Source organism: Drosophila subpulchrella, chromosome 2L (genome assembly GCF_014743375.2).
Source record: "Drosophila subpulchrella strain 33 F10 #4 breed RU33 chromosome 2L, RU_Dsub_v1.1 Primary Assembly, whole genome shotgun sequence".
NCBI classification, from domain to species: Eukaryota; Metazoa; Arthropoda; class Insecta; order Diptera; family Drosophilidae; genus Drosophila; species Drosophila subpulchrella.
Genome location: NC_050610.1, coordinates 2,572,863 through 2,590,936, shown reverse-complemented (window position 1 = coordinate 2,590,936; position 18,074 = coordinate 2,572,863). Strand labels below are relative to the sequence as shown.

The 18,074-nt window shown below is 43.1% G+C and overlaps 5 protein-coding genes across 8 annotated transcripts; 2 read left to right on the top strand and 3 right to left on the bottom strand.

The window, feature by feature from the left end:
* Nucleotides 1–167: 167 nt before the first annotated feature.
* On the bottom strand, nucleotides 168–933 carry LOC119548369 (heat shock factor-binding protein 1). Its single transcript, XM_037855587.1, has 2 exons — nucleotides 726–933; nucleotides 168–644 (listed from the first exon to the last, which is right to left on the bottom strand). Exons 1-2 carry the CDS (start codon nucleotides 822–824, stop codon nucleotides 483–485), a joined length of 261 nt encoding a protein of 86 aa, XP_037711515.1. The 5' UTR covers nucleotides 825–933; the 3' UTR covers nucleotides 168–482.
* Nucleotides 934–2,152: 1,219 nt separating this feature from the next.
* Nucleotides 2,153–4,521, top strand: LOC119546817 (probable tRNA (guanine(26)-N(2))-dimethyltransferase). The gene is made up of 4 exons (XM_037853404.1): nucleotides 2,153–2,213; nucleotides 2,274–2,728; nucleotides 3,160–4,239; nucleotides 4,297–4,521. Exons 1-4 carry the CDS (start codon nucleotides 2,187–2,189, stop codon nucleotides 4,466–4,468), a joined length of 1,734 nt encoding a protein of 577 aa, XP_037709332.1. The 5' UTR covers nucleotides 2,153–2,186; the 3' UTR covers nucleotides 4,469–4,521.
* On the bottom strand, nucleotides 4,325–5,809 carry LOC119546820 (protein C1orf194). The gene is made up of 3 exons (XM_037853406.1): nucleotides 5,649–5,809; nucleotides 5,177–5,592; nucleotides 4,325–4,687 (listed from the first exon to the last, which is right to left on the bottom strand). The coding sequence occupies exons 1-3, from the start codon at nucleotides 5,687–5,689 to the stop codon at nucleotides 4,566–4,568; spliced, it is 579 nt and encodes a 192-aa protein (XP_037709334.1). The 5' UTR covers nucleotides 5,690–5,809; the 3' UTR covers nucleotides 4,325–4,565.
* A 341-nt stretch (nucleotides 5,810–6,150) lies between these two features.
* On the bottom strand, nucleotides 6,151–9,365 carry LOC119546818 (serine/arginine-rich splicing factor 2). Of its 2 annotated transcripts, XR_005219195.1 has the most exons (5): nucleotides 9,187–9,365; nucleotides 8,936–9,066; nucleotides 7,375–7,789; nucleotides 7,232–7,314; nucleotides 6,151–6,777 (listed from the first exon to the last, which is right to left on the bottom strand). XR_005219195.1 is itself a non-coding variant. In XM_037853405.1 (4 exons), the coding sequence occupies exons 1-3, from the start codon at nucleotides 9,262–9,264 to the stop codon at nucleotides 7,411–7,413; spliced, it is 588 nt and encodes a 195-aa protein (XP_037709333.1). In that variant the 5' UTR covers nucleotides 9,265–9,365; the 3' UTR covers nucleotides 6,980–7,314; nucleotides 7,375–7,410. The 2 variants fall into 2 exon arrangements, 1 of the variants encoding a protein (XP_037709333.1); XM_037853405.1 differs by lacking the exon at nucleotides 6,151–6,777 and having other exon boundaries at nucleotides 6,980–7,314.
* A 466-nt stretch (nucleotides 9,366–9,831) lies between these two features.
* On the top strand, nucleotides 9,832–17,061 carry LOC119546549 (eukaryotic peptide chain release factor GTP-binding subunit ERF3A). Of its 3 annotated transcripts, none has more exons than XM_037852902.1 (7): nucleotides 9,832–10,747; nucleotides 13,759–13,944; nucleotides 14,013–14,782; nucleotides 14,847–14,933; nucleotides 15,368–15,544; nucleotides 15,606–15,774; nucleotides 15,833–17,061. In XM_037852902.1, exons 1-7 carry the CDS (start codon nucleotides 10,327–10,329, stop codon nucleotides 15,874–15,876), a joined length of 1,854 nt encoding a protein of 617 aa, XP_037708830.1. In that variant the 5' UTR covers nucleotides 9,832–10,326; the 3' UTR covers nucleotides 15,877–17,061. The 3 variants fall into 3 exon arrangements, with proteins under 3 accessions (XP_037708830.1, XP_037708831.1, XP_037708832.1); XM_037852903.1 differs by lacking the exon at nucleotides 9,832–10,747 and adding an exon at nucleotides 11,187–11,217 and having other exon boundaries at nucleotides 15,833–15,974; XM_037852904.1 differs by lacking the exon at nucleotides 9,832–10,747 and adding an exon at nucleotides 12,413–12,560 and having other exon boundaries at nucleotides 15,833–15,974.
* The last annotated feature ends 1,013 nt before the right edge of the window (nucleotides 17,062–18,074 follow it).

Sequence of the window (18,074 nt, the reverse complement as noted above, 5' to 3'; positions counted from 1 at the left end):
ACAAAAATAAATATATGCATAACATAACTAATCAAGCGGAAATAACACTTTTCTCTCCCCTATCCCGCAATAACGCCCTAACTCTTCAGGTGAGGAGACGAAAGTCGGGAACTGGTCGCCTGGTAACGGTTGTTAAATCGAAGTCCTGAACCCCCAAATACCAGGGATTTAAAATTCTCGAATTTTTAATTTATAAATAGAAACTAGTCGGCAATAATTCAAAATTATTGGCCATTGCTCACAAAGAATTACGTTACTTAAATTATGATCTTCCCCGAGTGGGCGAAACTTAAAACTATGCAATAAACGGATGAGCAAATGTGTTTTTCGGAGCAACTGGGTGCGGAGGAGATTAAATGAATGTGAGAGCCTGGAATTGTAATCTTGATACGGGTGACTGGGTGCCAGGTGTTCGATGTATGTATCTTATGGGATTTGGGTGCAGTTTCCAGATGGGCGTGGCTGAACCAGCTCTACGGGTCTCATTTCTCCGGGCCCTGACCCTCGATCCCGGCCTGGTTCATCAAATCCGCGATGCTCTTCTCCAGGTCGTCGATGCGGTTGCCCATGTCGTCGATGCGCGTTATTATCTGGTCGGACATCGTCTGGAACTTGTCCTGCACATTCTGCAACAGATTTTGTACCTGATAACAGGAGGCGGATTTTACTGGGTGCTCACTTGGGGGTGTCTATTACTGGGTGTTCCCGGATGGGGCATTACTCACGTATATGGTCAGCTCCTGCATGTTCTTGGGGTCCGCGTTGCTGTTCAGGGAGTAGTTCTGGTCCAGATCGCTGTCCATCTCGTTGCGCAGATCGGTCATTCTGTGGCTTCTTTGTGTCGCTGTATAAAAGTACAAAATTCCTATCGCTTCTAGCTGTTTTGCTTCCGTTTGCGGCTGCGGCTGTTTCACTTCTGCAAATTATTTTCTTTATCAGGCATAGGGGTGGACTGTGCTCCGATGGGCCTTTCGATAATTCTGGTCGTGGCATGCTGGCTAGTTTGATAAATGTTCAACTGTGGTTTGGCACTTTTAATGTATTGATCGCTTTATATACTTTATTTTAGAGTTTTTAATATTAACCAGGAACTTTTTAAATCAATTATTAATGCAGAATTTGAAAAATTGAATTAGTATACATGTGATTGTTAAATGAATACCAGCAGTTAGTTATGAAGAGTATAGTTATATAAAAGTTAGTTATGATATAAAAAATAAATATGTTGATATTTAAGAATTTTTAGTTTTTATTATTTATAAAAATAAACTGGTTGCTTAAGGGGGTATTCTAGTCTAGAGGCTCTAGTTTCGAGCCTTTTTTAACAATTAATTAAAACTAAACAATTGATATTTTTAGTGTCGGGTTTTTTATCATTTGTTTATTTAACTTAGAAGAGTACATAAAATAAAATTAAAAAAAAAAACATTTTTTTTTCATCGAGTTATGCGTCCTTGAAGTAGAGGGGAAAAAAAAGGCCATGTCTTCGTCGCCATGATTTCTACCCTTGTGGTCAGCTTAAAAATAAAAATAAAAAAGATTCTTAATCAGTACGAATGTCGCTGTCATGAACCAGCAAAACTAAAAAAAAAATTTTTTTCATAAAATGGCGGCAACTCAAAAAAAAGTTCGATTTTTTTTACTAATTTTTTAATTTTATCGAATTTTTTAAAAATATTACAAATTTTAAATTCTTATTTTTTGTTGGTTCATGCGATAGGGAGATATTGAAAGAATATTCATGCCAAATTTAAAGTAAATCGGCTGATTAGAACTTGAAATATTATGGCTACCGTATCAGAAAAAGTAGTTTGGAGAAAAACGCGTTTAAAGTTTTACGTTATATTTCAGGCAGTGTAACTGATAGAATAGCACGTATAACTTACATTCTCTTAATCAGCCATAATTTTAAAATTAATGTGAATTTTGAAAAATCCGTTTAGGGAGATATTTTTAAATATCTAAACTATCGAATTATGAAAAAAAAATTTTTTCGATTTATTCAAATTTCTAGACTAGAATACCCCCTTAACAGCGCTGTGAATTTTGAAAGTATTTTTAAAACTAATTGACCTAATACCTAGCTATCTGTATAGTAATCTAGCTATAAATTGTAATGACTATTTAGCTATAGCTACGATTCTGACTTATCGTTTCCCCACGTGGATGTTTTCTATCGTTACCAAATGGAAGTCGAGGAGGAAAAACCGCAGGTTGTTAATAAAATCTCTTAAGTTAAAATTAAACCTCTTAAACGAACCAATCCCTTGTAGATCATTGCGGAGAACCCCAACGAGACCGTGATCCGCGAACGAAATGCGGAGATCGTTTCCGGCGGCAATGTTTTTTACAATCCTGTCCAGGAATTTAATCGAGATCTGAGCATCGCGGTTCTGAATGTTTACTTTCGGAGATTAGCAAAGGAAAGGATCGAAAAAGCGATCAAAAAGCAGCGGAGGAAGGTGAAAGAGGAGGAAGAAGGGAAACCCTCTCCCGTCCCCGAGGATCAATCCGTTTACGTGGCAGGTACTCGCTATGAGGATGGACTTCGGATCCTCGAGGCCCTCGCAGCCACCGGCTTGCGCAGCATCCGCTACGCCCAGGAAATCGCCGGAGTACGCCAGATTGTGGCCAACGACCTTTCCCGCCAGGCGGTGGCCTCTATCAACACGAATATCCGACACAACAAAGTGGAGGAGCTGATCGAGCCCAGTCACTCGGATGCCATGTAAGTTGGTTTGTTAAAAAGTTTTGATAAGTCTAGGGGAACATCTAAAATCCTTCGAATCAATTAGTAATAATTATAGTGTCGCACAGAAATGAAATACTCCTACAAAGAATTAATGTATACTGACAAAGCTCTTGCAAAATGTTAAGGCTTTGTTATCTAATTCTCATTTAACGCTAATAGAAAGGTAATTTTTTTACAAAATATATTGAATTAAATTTGTAAAAACTTTTATATGATCCATTCTGTAATTTTTTTACAAAATGTACAAAACCGAAAAAGTTGGTACTTAAAAGTGTATTAGATGGAAAACATCAATCAACATACATGTATGGACAATGATTTATTAATCATTTACTAACTATAACTAATTATACAATTTCGTGAAAAACTTTTCCAATCACCATATCTTATCCATCTATATCTTACAGGACCCTCATGTATCTTTCGACTCACCCCGAGAAGCGCTTCGATGCTGTAGACCTCGATCCGTACGGATGTCCCAATCGCTTCCTGGACGGGGCTATGCAGTGCCTAGTAGACGGGGGTCTCCTGCTGGTGACAGCCACCGACATGGCCGTGCTGGCCGGAAATGCTCCGGAAGCATGCTACGTAAAATACGGGTCGGTGCCCCTGCGGATGAAGTGCTGCCACGAGATGGCATTACGAATCCTGCTCCACTGCATCGAGAGCCATGCCAACAGGCACGGCAAGTACATTGAGCCGCTCCTGAGCATCTCAGCGGACTTCTACGTCCGCATATTTGTACGAGTGTATGTCGGACAGGCCCAGTGCAAGCTGTCGATGAGTAAGCAGTCTTGGATATACCAGTGCACCGGTTGCGAGACCTTTACCCTTCAGCCATTGGGCGCCACTAAGCCCAATCCCACGGCGGGTAATCCGCAGCAACTGAAATTCGGGATACCGACAGGTCCGGCGGTTAACTCGCAGTGCGAGCATTGCGGTCACAGGCACCACCTCGGTGGACCCATCTGGTCAGCTCCGATTCACAACCCAGAGTTTGTCCAGGATCTGTTGAAGACCGTGCAGGAAACGCCGTTGCAACCCCTGGGCACCCAAAGGAGGATCGTTGGAGTGCTTTCCATGGTACAAGAGGAACTGCAAGATGTCCCACTTTACTATACTCCGGACAAACTGTGCTGTGTGCTTAAGCTGGAGATTGTACCCATGCTGAAGTTCCGCTCTGCCATCCTACATGCAGGATATCGAGTCTCCTACTCACATGCCTCGAAGAACTCGTTGAAAACCGATGCCCCGCCAGCGGTGTTGTGGGACATTCTGCGCAGCTGGAGCAAGAGGCATCCGGTGAATCCCGAGAGAATGATTCCTGGAACTCCCCTTCAGGTAATACTTTCGAAGGAAGGCACCGCGGAATACGAGTTTGATGACCTTCACCCGGAGGCCAATCCCAAAAGCCGCAAATCAGCACTATCGCGTTTCCAGGAGAATCCAACACCTCATTGGGGACCAGGCACCAGAGCCACAATTATGTAAGCTAAATCCTAAAACCACCCTTTTTCGCATACTAAACTCCCACCCCATCCTAGGATTGGCGAAAATAAACTGCCCAAAAGCTACCGCAACCAGAACAAGAAGCAGCGTCACAAAGCTTCGCAACAGCAGCCCGAGGAGGACCAGAAGGATGCCTCACAAGCGGTGGAGGATGATGCTGACACGAAGCACCCCGCCAAGCAGGCCAAGCTGGAGGCGACTGCGTGACAACTGCTTCTATGTCACAAATTTATTGCCAATAATGTTTGTAAAACCCAAAACACAAAACGGTATTTTTTCTGGGAAAGCGAATACCTTTGCGGAACTAATAGCGGAAGAAGTTGCCGTCGGAGGTCTGGCGCGAGAATCCGTTGTTGACCAGCTGGTTGTGGACGCCGCTGCAAATTAACTTGACGCTGTGCGGGTGTATTTTTTCCTTACAACCGCCTGGAAATATATGAAATTCATAATATTGATAAGTTAATATTTGTTACTATATAACTATTGCCTTGAACTAACATTTTTATAGAGACAAAATTTAACAGAATTCTAATCAAGAGAATCCTATGCAATTATTATTTTCAGTGCACATTTAAATTTAGTGATTAAAATTAAACTTGTTCTCACTTCTTACTGATACCTTTTTTTACTTGTAGGTGATGTTTTATAAAAGAAACTTTCCTTTGTACCTTTACTTTTTAAACTTATTTGGACTTAAGAAAATTTGCCATCGAAATGTTCTCCATTCCACTTTTTAAAAATATTTTCTTTGATAAGAGACAATTTTTTAAGACCCTCTTAAAAGTGGAATAGTGCACTATTCTTAAGGCCGTTTGCATTTCCGCATTATAAACTAATAGTAGGCTTTAGACTCCCAATTTTTCTTAAGTATTTTAGCTCTAAAACCCATTAACGTGTCTTAATGGGATAACTTACCAATGCGAAGAGGATGGCCAAGAACATCCTCCTGTTTGCGCCGAATAAACCGAGTGTTGCGTAAGACTCTAAATGATTTGAGCTGGGCCCCAATTTCCTTGGAGGCCCCGGGAGCCGACCAGCTGCTTATGGCGCGGCACGTCTCCCGCTGCATCACGTAATCAACCTTGTCCGGAAAGGCTTCACGAGTATGGTCGTAGCGCGACTGCAGCGAGAAATCTAGACCGTCCTTCGGGACGTTCGGGTTGGCACGGTATCGCTTGCTCGAGCGCACCGAGTTCATCGTCTGGTGGTAGAAAAGCCGCTGATACGGCTCCAGATGACCATGCCATGTGCCCGGATTCAAATGAGGCTCCGGCGGCGGAGGCTCTGGAAAGGAGCACACATAGGTGCCCTCCGTGTGCAGCTCAGGCTGCCTATGAACCCACAAGAATGAACATCCGACACCAAGCCAACATTAGACAAAGCTTACCAGGACACATTTTTGACCTGCACAGTATCGTATTGAATCATCTTGTAGAAGGAACCAACCAAATTTTGGACGAGAGTGTAAAGAATTCGACGAGAGTGGGAGACTGGACCAGTGTCAAGACAGCTTGGATTTGTGATTTGGCCTACGGTTTCCCGGCAACTGTTTTGTCAATAAACAACCCGATTACCAAGTTTGTTGGTGTCAATGGAAACCAAATGAAAAACACAAGTTCTGGGAAACCAAATACTTTAGAAGACAAAGCGAACCTTAGAACACAAATCAAAAAGTACTGGGTGTGTAGAAACAAAAACCCTTAAACACCGGCTTTATTAATTTTTAAAAGAAATCACAATAACTTTATTAATTTGTTCTTTTCTCCATAAAAAAGATAGAATCAACGTACTTTAAAATTATATTCCATTAAGTATTTTTTGAGTCCGCTGTTTTACTTTACATCACCTGAAGAATAAATCTAAATATTTCCCAAATAACAACGTCATGGTTTACATTAAATCAAGTTAAATTTTATTGAGTCGTTACTTAAGCTGCAAAATAAGAGGTTAGTTTTCACACTTACCAAATCGTCAAGGTAATTGAAGGTATCTAAATCTCACAAGTCAGTTCGTGATCCCCAATTGGACATCCACCGCATCGTCGGCGTAGCTCTGCTGGAAATGTTTTTTCCCCTAAAGTCAAAAGGGACGCCCACCAACGACAGGAAAACACCAACAACGCCAACCAGCAACAAATCGCGAGACGAGATGAGACGAGAGAAGAAGTGACGGGTAACAGGAAACTATGAGTGACTGCTGCTCCCAGCTCCCAAGCTGGGCTCCCAGAATCTGGAGCTGTGGCAGCGGCAGCGGCTAACAGGAAACGGGAAGCTGCTACGGCAACTGCGACTGCAACATCAGCGGCACCAGCAGCAGCATCGTGCGACAGCAGCAGCAACAGCAACGTGCGACAGCAGCAGCATCAGCATCTGCAGTAGCAGCAACAAACAGCAGCCACGCGATGTCCGCTCCCGGGAGGAAGGAGTTGTAGCTTAGATGATGCGCTGCTGCTGATCCTCCCTCGCGATTTAACCACAATCTTATCTGAACCGCAACAACTGCCACACACCATTTGCCTGCATGTATATAATAAACGTGTGGGAGAAGCTTGTTAATAAGTTTGTCGTTAAAAGGTACAAAGAACGGAAACGAGCAACACAAACGCAATCGAATCGAATAGAATCGAACGGAACGCAACGAAACAAACAGTGTCCTAGAGCAGTGCTATCACTCATCTTCCTCTCATTCTCCTCCTGTCTCTCATCTGATATTTGGGTATTAAGTTGAAGCCGTGTTAATTTGAGTTTATTATGTTCTGTTTCTGGTTTTGTTCAGGATTTCTACTACGCTACTAATAAGTATATCAAAAGCCTAATGCGAAGGAACCGACATCGAGGGATCGCCCAGTTATCGGGTATCTCGCTCGGAACATAATCATGCCTGTTCTCTACTTATTTACTCTGCCGAAACTTAAAATAGTTCGCTATAAATAGTTTTGTAAAGTGTAAGACTGTTTAATGGTTTGTATACCTGCTGTTCGGGTACAGCATGACACAGTAGGAGCCACAGATCCGGCACAGGATTCGGATGTGGTCTTTGTCAGCGAGCCATACCTGAAAACCGAAAGAAATAAAAAAGGGAATGACATATAAAATGGGTTATTTTCAACTCACCTCGCCCTCTTACAAGATGGAACGTTTCTTCGATGTTTAGGAGCGACTGCGGCTGCGAGACGCGGCTGTGCCCAGTGCCCCGGTCCCGCTTCCGATTCCGTTGCGGCTGTCGCCGCGCACTGGACTGCGCGAGAACTTGGATCGGCGCTCCGGCGAATGGCTACCAGCCGAGCGGGAGCGAGAGTAGGAGCGGCGGCGCGGGCTGCGAGACCGGCGACGCATCGGAGAGCGAGATCGTGAGCGACGACGTCCGCCGGATCCACCTCCTCCTCCTCCGCCACGACGACCGCTGGAACTGCGAGTGGGCGACGACGGGCGGCCGTATCGGGCCATCTGGACACGGAGCTCCCTGCCGTCTAACATGCGACCGTCCATGGCCTCCAGTGCGTCCTCGGCATCGCGTTTGTCATAGAAGCTGCGATACAAGACAGACGTTTGATTAGATCTTTGAACGCACATTGCAGTTAAACTACATTTTAATTTAAATCGAAAGAAAGTTGTGGGGTCCACAGTATGTTGGCTAGCAGGGTTTTGGTAGGCAACAGTTGCAAGTAAACACAGTCAATCTGGCACCCTTTTGCTAGGGAAGATGTACAGATTAAAGCTGATACATATTCAAAGATAGCAAATAATGCACATGATATACATCAAAGGTTTAAATCTTAGGTTAATGCATGGAAACCAAAATTCTGAAAAGTATTATGTCGCGAAGCATATCCTTATTTTAAGCAATAACATTTGTATTCGTAATTGTCGTATTCTCAGTATGTTGGCTAGTAAAAGTTTAGTAGGCAACAGTTGCAAGCGAACACAGTTTTTCTGGCACCGTACCAAACAAAATGTACAGATTGATAACTGAAACATTTTTAAAGATTGCAATGATGCGAGTGAAACTAAAATATAACCGCGAAAAATCAGGGTTACTCTATGTAATGTTCCATAATGGGTTCATTATATCTAGATGTAGTATTCTCAGTATGTTGGCTAGTAGGAGTAGAGTAGGCAACAGTTGCAAGTGAACACTTTGATCTGGCACCGTTTTGCTACTGAAAATGTACAGAGTCGTAGCTGATACACCTTCGATGATAGCAAATAATGCTAATTCTATTTAATTAGGTGATATTATACACATGTCTAATGAGCCGGCTATTTCTTTTCTAGAGAACTGTTACAAGTTGTCTATAATTGCACATAATTGACACAAGATGATCGAATTTACTATCACAAAATGAGTTTTTCTTGGAAAAAGTAATTACCCGCCAAGATGCGCCATCTTTTATAAATATTCTTAGAGGAATGGTTACACTCTACAAACTTACATAGATATGAATAAGGTATATGTGTACATTTGATTTAGCAAATAAAACGTAGACAGAAAACAAGGTCTTAGAGCTTAAGATCAAGTTCTAAAGTTGAGGCTTTGACCAGCGAAAAACATTCGAATGATTTCGCTTTAACATTTTTGACGGTTCTCAGAATGCAACACTGTAGCAGGTAAATTTAAGACGACCCAAAGGTTGGTAACATTTCCCGGAAAATGGCCCGAACAGCGACTACTTACCGCACAAAGGCGAATCCACGGCTCTCGCGTGTGTAGCGATCCCTGGGTATGTAGATGTCGCCCACCTCGCCGCATCTCTCGAAGACCCGACGCAGGTCCTCCGGCGTGGTGCGGTATGTGAGATTGTCGACCTGCGGATATTAATACACGCGGGTTGATTTACTTGCCGCAAAGAGGTTATCTAACCGGGCAACGTTGCCAGCCGGCCGCCATTTTGTTAGCGTTTTCCCCAATTTTTCATATGTACTTGCCTTCAGTGAGACCATTCCATCGATTCTGGGAGGCGGACGCGCTGCGCCCAATCCCCCGGCACCTCCACCGTTACTCATTGTCTTTATTGAAATTTTAATACCACTTAAAAAACACGACTCCCCAAAGCGAGTTTATCCCTAGACGATTTTTTCCTTTATGTTAAAATGGCGTCAGATCAGAGACGACGTTAGAGCTGGTACAATGGCCGATGATTACTCGGTCTATCGATGAACACTTAAATCGATATGTATAGGAAATGTGCGAAAACTAGTTCCTTAGACTATCGTTTAAAATCACCGTACCTGTTTTTAAATGTGGTGACAAAAGGTCATGTTTCCCAAAACAAAATAGTATATAGTGCGTTTCTAATAGATACTCCTACTATGTTAATTTAAATTATTTTATAGTCTTATAAGAAAATAAATTGTTTTTAACATTTTTAATAAAAACACGTATATTAATGAAATTTTGTGATACGGGATATTAAAATTGCAAAATTGCAATTGACTGAAATAGTTGAAGGTTTTAATAATGGTTTTTATATATTTCAATCATTTTTGGGTTTCTTTGTTCTGAACCACTGTGCCTGCACCTATCGATAAGCCGATAACATTGCGCATTTGTGACAACCCTGACTCCGATGCGTGGCTTGAAACGTGTAAAATACGAGAAGATTGCTAATTCCGAGCACTGCATTTAGCGTTCAGGTAGTCGAATCGCACCTGCAGCTCACCAGGTGGTCACCACTGCCGTCAACAGTCGATAACGCAGGAAATACAGGGAAATCGAGTTTAATCGGAGTTGCCCTGTCTAGCGCATTCGAGCAACACAACACCGAATCACAACATTAGAGTAGACCTCATTGAGTCGAAAGTCTGGCTTGAACCCCCCGCAAAACCAAAACCCCGGCCCACAACCGTCGAGGCGAGCGTGTGTGTGTGTTTTTGGTGCTGTGCCATTGCCATTCCCAGTTTCCAATTCCCATTGCAATCCCAAGAAACGACCGCGTGTGTTCTGTGTGAGTGCGGAGCAGCAAGAAGAAGCAGCCGTTTGAAGGAGGGCGAAAGTGTGTCGCGTGAAAAAAGCGAGAGATTTTCATCGGGAAAACAGAGGACAGAGGATAACGACATACTGCAACTATGGCCGCCCAGGAAAACACGGAGATCAGCACAAAGTTCTCCACGCTGAATGTAAACGCCGTGGAATTCGTGCCCAGTTTCAGTTACAACAACGTCGTGGCCGCGGCAGAGGAGGCGGTGGCAATTGTGGCAGCGGAGGAGGCGGCAGCGGCGGCGGCGGACCCGGGTCCCGCCTCCGGATCAGCCACGCCAGCCACCACACCCGACTCCGTCGGCAGCGGGGGATCCACAGCGGGGGCAGCTCCCCCTCCCCCATCTGCGGCACAGGCGGCGACTGCGGCGGGAGCACCACCACCCACATCGTCCTCCAACTCCGCATCGCCAGCACCGGGTTCTCCAGCCACCACGCCTTCTGGAGCAGCGGCGGCGGCTCCAACGCCCATCGAAGGTCTCAACCCCTCGGACAAAGTCGCAAACAATGGTAAATAGAGCTAGCTAGAGCGAAACCCCTTGAGCCCCTGCCAAATCCACTCGCCCCACGTCCATTGAACTCTTCCTCTGTGACGTCAACAAAGAAGCGTGTTATTGTTGCTACCTGCTGGTGCAAAGAGACAGGAGAAGGGGACGCAATAGAGAAGAGAAAGCGGGAGGGGGGAGGGCTTAGCCAGCGAATGGAGAGCCCGAAGAAGGCTGCATTCAGCAGGTTTGGCTTAGGTTATTATCGGCGTACCGCAGCACATAACCTCAATCTGCGCCAACGCCGCAGTCGGCGTCGCATGTGTTGCTTTAGCTCCATTCGATTTGCGGGCATTATTGTGCCGTTGAACAAATGGCTAATCGCTTTCGGCCTGCGCGCAAAAACAGTTCGTTGGTCAGGGCCTTTTCTTTGGCCGCTTTTCACGTCGTCGTGTCGCCAGCGGTGGCTCATCGCAGAGATGCGCAGGCATCACGGTCAGAATCACTCAAAATGTCACTACTTGTTTTCGTTAGCCTAAAAGTAATCTAATTTTTCTAGTATAATTTTGTATAAGGCATCCTAAGATACATTTGTACATTCAAACGTACGTGAGAGTCTTACATTTTTGTACACCTCTTACATTCGATGTATACTTGTTGGACGTATTCTATTCTACCCTTTGATATAACCAGTTTAGAAGAACAGCAGACAATACATTCAAACAATTTAGTCTCCGCCAAGTTTATGACTGTTTAAGAATTCAGTTACTTAAGATTATGAGTTTTTTTTAACCTGTGATTACTCGAAGGTTCGTTTTGTTGAATAGTAAATTTGAATAAGGCCAACAAACTACTTTTGTTGTTTAGTTTAGGAATTAGGAATTCCTTGCCTGAAATAATCATTCTGAATAAATTTCATTTTTTTGCATTACGTTAAAGATAAAGCCAAGTACGTGAACTGGAATATAAATTTAAACAACACAAGCCATAAAAAAGATCTAATATTATTTTAGAGGACGTTTTTGTTAGCACAGGTTGTTTTATTCCACAATCGAAATATTTATATTCCGTGCATTCCAATTCTGCTAAATGCCTTATCACCCTTTTAGCTAATCAGGCAGTTAGCTAATCTCACTCAATTGTTTCCTGTTTTTGCCTTGTTTACTATCTTGATGTATCACAATCACATCACAGTCACTTGTTCCCATTCACCGCGCATCTCTGGGGGCCACTCACCCACTTGCCATTCTCCCGGCGACGCCGACGAGCAGCTGTTTGCGCTGCCATTTTACTCCCGCTATGCTTTGCGCCGTCGTTTATTTGGCCATTTGCCTCGTCCTCTCCTCACCCACACGCGCAAGCGGCTCCCCCCGTTCATGTGTTTTTGACACGTTTGCGTTTTGCCAGCCGTTTATTGGAGCCTATGCTGCGCCCAGCTTCGCTTCGCGGACTGGAATGAAATGGAATGGCATGGCATCGCCACCGCCATCGGCATCCGTTCAGCTGGCTCACTCGTCGTTATCGCAGCGACTCCACCACTGGGGCTACTTTGTAGTTGTTTGGCCCGAATGGAAGCGCTTAGTGCAGCTCGCCGGCGGTTGAAACCGCTTCGAACTCGATTCCACGGCGTTTGGCTGTGCGGCAGGCAAGCCAAACTGACGAACAAAAATTATGTGCTGTTGGCTCTTACACTTTCGCGCGATCGCAGCTCGCTCGTCCATCCGCTCCTGTTACCAATTACCAATTCGCCTTGAGTTTATGTATCGCAGTCATGAGTAAGGGCGCCGGTTCTCGCTACATTTACTCCAAGAAACCATCGACGTCGCAGTGGAGAAAAAGTTAGTAGTCCGGGATGTCATGTCCGGTGGTCGGGCCTCGGCATACGGGATACGGTATCCACTTCGAAACACCCCTCTTCACATGGTCGGAGGGTCTCCTGCCAAGGCTAAGGTTCGGGATCCTAACACTAGAAATCCACCTCTTCAACCGAGCACGTTGTCACCAGCACTCCACTCGGCACATGACTCATCGTCGGCTGGCTAGAGCCAGTGATTTCCAATTAGCATGTGGCCGCTAGGTCAAACACTGCGAGTGCATGTGGTAGTAGATACTCAACTAACACCGATTGCCCCTGAATGAAGTACACATACTTTTAACTAGGAGAGAGCTAGCTCAACTTGGTTGCCATAGCAGTTCCCATGAGTTTAAATCATCTAGAAGTGCTTCCAAGAAATGAATTTCTCTACAACTCGACCTAAATCGAAATAAAGCTATTTGCACAGTTGTCTCTGCGCCAAAAATGAAAGACTAAAGGTACACCTTCAAAAAGATACCTCGCATTTTTGAGAGTTTTCTAAAAATATACAAGAAAGTGAACAAAAAGTTTCATTTTAATTAAAAAGAACAGAAAGTACGCCAACAAAAAAGACACGTTTGTATCCACCAAATGCACAGTAAATGTAAAAAAGGTTTAGTTTTGTGAAAATAGAGAAAGTATGCTTCGCACTTCTCTATCACTAAAGCACTACGATGATGTGGAAAATTTCCAAAAATAACAAGAAGAAATTCATATTATGTTTTCGCAGAATCCATTCACTTATTCGGTTTAAAACTGGATTAATCCAGTGAATGCCTTTGACTTTATGCGACATTTGGTTGATACTATTTTGAGGAATACTTCGAGCTGCCAGTTCTTAATCTTAAAAAAAATATATATAAATATAAAAAAATATATTCCTTAAAAGCAATTTTATTTAAATTATTTATTATTTACAATTTAAGTAAATACATTTTGTATTCCCATGATTAAGATTTTTTCCCATGCATGTTAGTAATATAACCCAAACGACCACTACCTCATTGAAATGCCTCCCTTGGCACAACTATTAAAGGAAAAACAAACAAGCATGTATACTCTCGGATTTCTATGATATCCTACACCTAATTCCTCAGCAACTAATGACATTCCCTCACCAAAGCACTGTGGAACCCCTGTTAATGACTTAACTAATTACTATTTTTTTGATTTGTATTTAGAAACCGATCCCGCTGACAGCTGGGATGTGGACGATGCAGTGATCACGCCTGAGGACGAGGAGGTGGAGGATGCCGAGTTCACGGAGGGCGAGGCCACGCCCAAGGTGTCCAAGAAGAAGGTGGTCAAGGTGGAGGAAAACAGAAGCAAGCGCGAGCACGTGAATGTTGTGTTCATCGGCCACGTTGGTAAGTTTGCGTTATTTATATAGCTCCCGCCAAAACCCTTATTAACATTGTTATTTTCCATCGGCTAGATGCTGGCAAATCAACGATTGGCGGACAGATCATGTCCCTCACAGGCATGGTGGACAAGCGGACGCTGGAGAAGTACGAACGGGAGGCGCGCGAGAAGTCGCGCGAGAGTTGGTATTTGTCATGGGCGCTGGACACCAACCAGGAGGAGCGCGACAAGGGCAAGACTGTGGAGGTGGGACGAGCCTTTTTCGAGACAGACCGCAAGCACTTCACCATCCTGGACGCGCCCGGTCACAAGAGTTTCGTGCCGAACATGATCGGTGGAGCGGCGCAGGCCGATCTCGCAGTGCTGGTCATCTCGGCGCGAAAGGGTGAATTCGAGACGGGCTTCGACCGTGGTGGTCAGACCCGAGAGCACGCCATGTTGGCCAAGACCGCCGGCGTCAAGCATCTGGTCGTTCTGGTCAACAAAATGGATGACCCCACCGTCAGTTGGGATCAGTCGCGCTACAACGAATGCAAAGACAAGATACTACCATACCTCAAGAAGCTGGGCTTCAACCCGGCCAAGGACCTTACCTTTATGCCTTGCTCGGGCCTCAGCGGCTACGGCCTGAAGGACCAAGTCCCGGAGACGCTGTGCTCCTGGTACCGGGGGCCCGCCTTCATTCCGTTCATCGACGAGCTGCCCTCACTGAACCGCAAGTCTGACGGGCCCTTTATCATGCCAATCGTGGACAAGTACAAGGACATGGGCACCGTGGTGATGGGCAAGGTTGAGTCCGGAATGGCGCGCAAGGGCCAGAACCTGTTGGTGATGCCAAATAGGGTGAGTTCTTGCGGTTAGCAACTAGCTGACATCTTCCTACGTACTAACTTAACGTTTCTTATAGACGCAAGTCGCTGTGGACCAGTTGTTCTCCGACGACTTCGAAGTCACATCTGTTGGCCCCGGCGAGAACGTCAAGATCAAGCTGAAAGTAAGTGCTGTTTTAATCATTTATACTCGAGGCTCGTAGAGTGAATGGGTATATTGTATTTGTCGGAAAGAACGTAACAGGTAGAAGGAAGCGTTTCCGACCCTATAAAGTATATATATTCTTGATCAGGATCACTACCCGAGTCGATCCTGTAAGAACGCTGAGATCTCAGAAACTTTAAGAGCAAACATTGGCTTCCTGCGCCTCCAAACACCCATAACGCTAAATCTGTGTGTCTGGTGAACACAGTATTTTAAAATATTTAATATTTGCTGCATGCATGACTCCACCTCCCTCGCATTCCTGAGTAGCGAGTATCTGATAGTCGAGGCCATGGACGTGTTATTAATTGTAATATTGTAATTCAAGTATAAAATAATTTTGCAAATTTTATTATTAACCCGTAATTAATTATTTTAAAATCTGTTTTTCAGGGAATTGAAGAGGAGGATGTCTCGCCAGGTTTTGTGCTCTGCGACGCGGCTAATCCCATCAAGACGGGAAAAATCTTTGATGCTCAGGTCGTAATCTTAGAACACAAATCAATTATCTGTGCGGGTTACTCGGCTGTTATGCACATACACTGCGCTGCCGAAGAGGTTACAGTTAAGGTGAGTTTTCATCATAATTTCCATAAATTGCACGGACACTAAATCGCTTTATTTTCCTTAGGCCCTCATCTGTTTGGTCGACAAAAAGACTGGCGACAAATCAAAAACACGTCCACGGTTCGTTAAGCAGGATCAGGTTGCAATTATGCGAATTGAGTGCTCCGGAATGATTTGCCTTGAACAGTTTAAGCTATTCCCTCAAATGGGCCGATTCACGCTCAGAGATGAAAGTAAGTCTAGAGTTCATATAAGTCCAAATCCGCGACTAACGTTATCCTTAACTTTCAGACAAAACCATTGCCATTGGCAAGGTGCTGAAGGTGGTCGAATAAATTGAGCCAAGCTAAATTCGAGCGCCCGCCTTTCACTGCGATTTTTGAGATAGCATTGCACGCCCGACGAGAGAAAACAGCCACAACAACAGCAACGCCACGCCACGCTTTCTTCACATTTGACAAATCCACAAAAACAGTACACACCCACGCTCGAGCTCTGACTCACATATGGTTACTTTACTTTCTACCAGCAATAGCAATTGATTATACATTGATTAGAGGGGTTGAAGGGGAATCGAATCGGAACGGATCGGCAATGTAGAGTGCACTATAAGAACGGGCAAGCAAAAAGTTATTTTACAAGCCGGACGCACGGTTGGAGAGTTCAGAGATAGAAACAGAATTGCATTATATACGAAATATAAACTATATTATGTATAACTAAGCCGCAAAATCGGAGGCAGCGAACGCGAAACAAGATGAACTATTTATATATATATACACACAAACCACTCACGTATATATAAAATAATGTATGCGAAAGCGAGTTGGAGAGGAGCCGCGATGATAACTGATAAGGCATTAATTAATAGTTTCTTGGAATGATTTCGTTTGTTGAGGCCCTGTCTCAAGGATACAGAGCATTAGTCGCCGTCGTCGTTTTATTGGTTCACCACTTTTGTATAAACTGTAAGCATTACATAGCGTACACGTACATGCCTAAAACGCGCGCAAGACGTGAAATTTTTTAAAACAAACTAAAGCTGCAAGCTACCCCATTTTTGTATTTGTACAAGCGATAGCAAGTTCCCAACCCTCCTTCCCCATTTAGCTTCCTGTATGCGCCTTCAAATTGCAAATTTGTTAAACCCCTACAAAATACTATACGATATGTTTGCTCTTCTTTTTTACATGATATAATCTAAATGCTTTAATTTAAGTTTAAGCTTAAAGAACTTGGAGTAAAGTTGGTTTGATTTGTAAGCTCAAAATGAAAAGTCTTTGGAGTATTGAAAACACGACGAAAAAGCATAACAGTGAAACACACAATATCACTTACGGAAACATCTAATTGTTAACTTTAATTTTAGCCCTCTGATAAAACCATTTTATTTTGCTGATTCAAAAAATATTTGATTTTTATAATTTAGTTAATTGAAGAATTCGTGAGAGTTGAACACGAAACCCACTTATGAAAGAATAAAATGCCTTTTGCTACTAAGCAGAAACAAAAACAAAAAATCTAAGGTTTTTATTTAAGTTTACCCCGTATTGCTTCATTACTCATCCAGATTCAGGACCAAGGCGGTTTCAAAACACTCACCCCATTATTCAAATTTTGTCTTCCCCTCGTTATTTTAAATTCATTTTTTGTTACAATTGAAAGTTGTTGCCCATACCGACACAAGTAATCAAATAAATAATTAAAATAATACCTATTAAGCACGTTGAGCAGTCCCCCTGTCTAAGTTAATTTAATTAACTGATGCATACTTAAATCAAGGACATATTTAATGAAGGACTTAAGCCTGCTTCTAACGCTTTTCGCGGCCTCCTACGAATCGAACTCGAATGATAAATTATTCATATTATTGTAATAATACTAAGTGCGATATAATTGTTGACAACGCGGAAACTTATTTAAAATGTTTCACACACACCCCCGACACTGACACTCAACCAAATCACACGCGAAGACAGAACGGAAGTCGAAAACTAAGCCACTGAGGAATAGGAGCGATCGTAATAATAGAAATTATATAGACAAAACGGGAATATTTATACAAAAATCGAAATTCAAATGTATTATTATTATACATATACGTATGAAATGAAAAAACAAACGATCTGCATAAATTTGAACATTTTTTATCAATAAAAGTGAAGAAAAATAAAAAAAAAGATGAAGAACTAAACGAACCAAATTTAGCGATTTTAATTGTTTTGATGTGTGGACTGCAAAAATAATTTCATGGTCCTTTTCGAGTTTTTGATTTAATAATCTGAAGCATACCCAAAAACCCATTTAATCACAGAAATCTATTCGGGCGAGCTTTGGGGGAACTTTTATTGAGACTTGTGTACATTTTCACTAAAGAGGTAGAAGAAACCCCCGAATCTACATATTCTTCAGAAACCGAAAATAATCATTTGTGAATGCTTGAAGATAACATTCACAAATGATTACGATTTTGTTTTATTTTTTTTTAATTTAACTGATTTGTACGCAAATTATGGACAAGAGTAAATGGCTT

Coding starts and splice junctions, on each gene's coding strand:
- LOC119548369 (XM_037855587.1), bottom strand. CDS start 824: ATGACCGATCTGCGCAACGAGATGGACAGCGATCTGGACCAGAACTAC. Junction 645..725: donor TGCAGGAGCTGACCATATAC/GTGAGTAATGCC, acceptor TCCTGTTATCAG/GTACAAAATCTGTTGCAGAA.
- LOC119546817 (XM_037853404.1), top strand. CDS start 2,187: ATGGAAGTCGAGGAGGAAAAACCGCAG. Junction 2,729..3,159: donor CCCAGTCACTCGGATGCCAT/GTAAGTTGGTTT, acceptor TATATCTTACAG/GACCCTCATGTATCTTTCGA. Junction 4,240..4,296: donor GGCACCAGAGCCACAATTAT/GTAAGCTAAATC, acceptor ACCCCATCCTAG/GATTGGCGAAAATAAACTGC.
- LOC119546820 (XM_037853406.1), bottom strand. CDS start 5,689: ATGATTCAATACGATACTGTGCAGGTCAAAAATGTGTCCTG. Junction 5,593..5,648: donor CAGGTCAAAAATGTGTCCTG/GTAAGCTTTGTC, acceptor GTGGGTTCATAG/GCAGCCTGAGCTGCACACGG. Junction 4,688..5,176: donor TGGCCATCCTCTTCGCATTG/GTAAGTTATCCC, acceptor ATATATTTCCAG/GCGGTTGTAAGGAAAAAATA.
- LOC119546818 (XM_037853405.1), bottom strand. CDS start 9,264: ATGAGTAACGGTGGAGGTGCCGGGGGATTGGGCGCAGCGCGTCCGCCT. Junction 9,067..9,186: donor ATGGAATGGTCTCACTGAAG/GCAAGTACATAT, acceptor TAATATCCGCAG/GTCGACAATCTCACATACCG. Junction 7,790..8,935: donor CGTGGATTCGCCTTTGTGCG/GTAAGTAGTCGC, acceptor CTTGTATCGCAG/CTTCTATGACAAACGCGATG.
- LOC119546549 (XM_037852902.1), top strand. CDS start 10,327: ATGGCCGCCCAGGAAAACACGGAGATCAGCACAAAGTTCTCCACGCTG. Junction 10,748..13,758: donor GGACAAAGTCGCAAACAATG/GTAAATAGAGCT, acceptor ATTTGTATTTAG/AAACCGATCCCGCTGACAGC. Junction 15,775..15,832: donor ATTCACGCTCAGAGATGAAA/GTAAGTCTAGAG, acceptor CTTAACTTTCAG/ACAAAACCATTGCCATTGGC.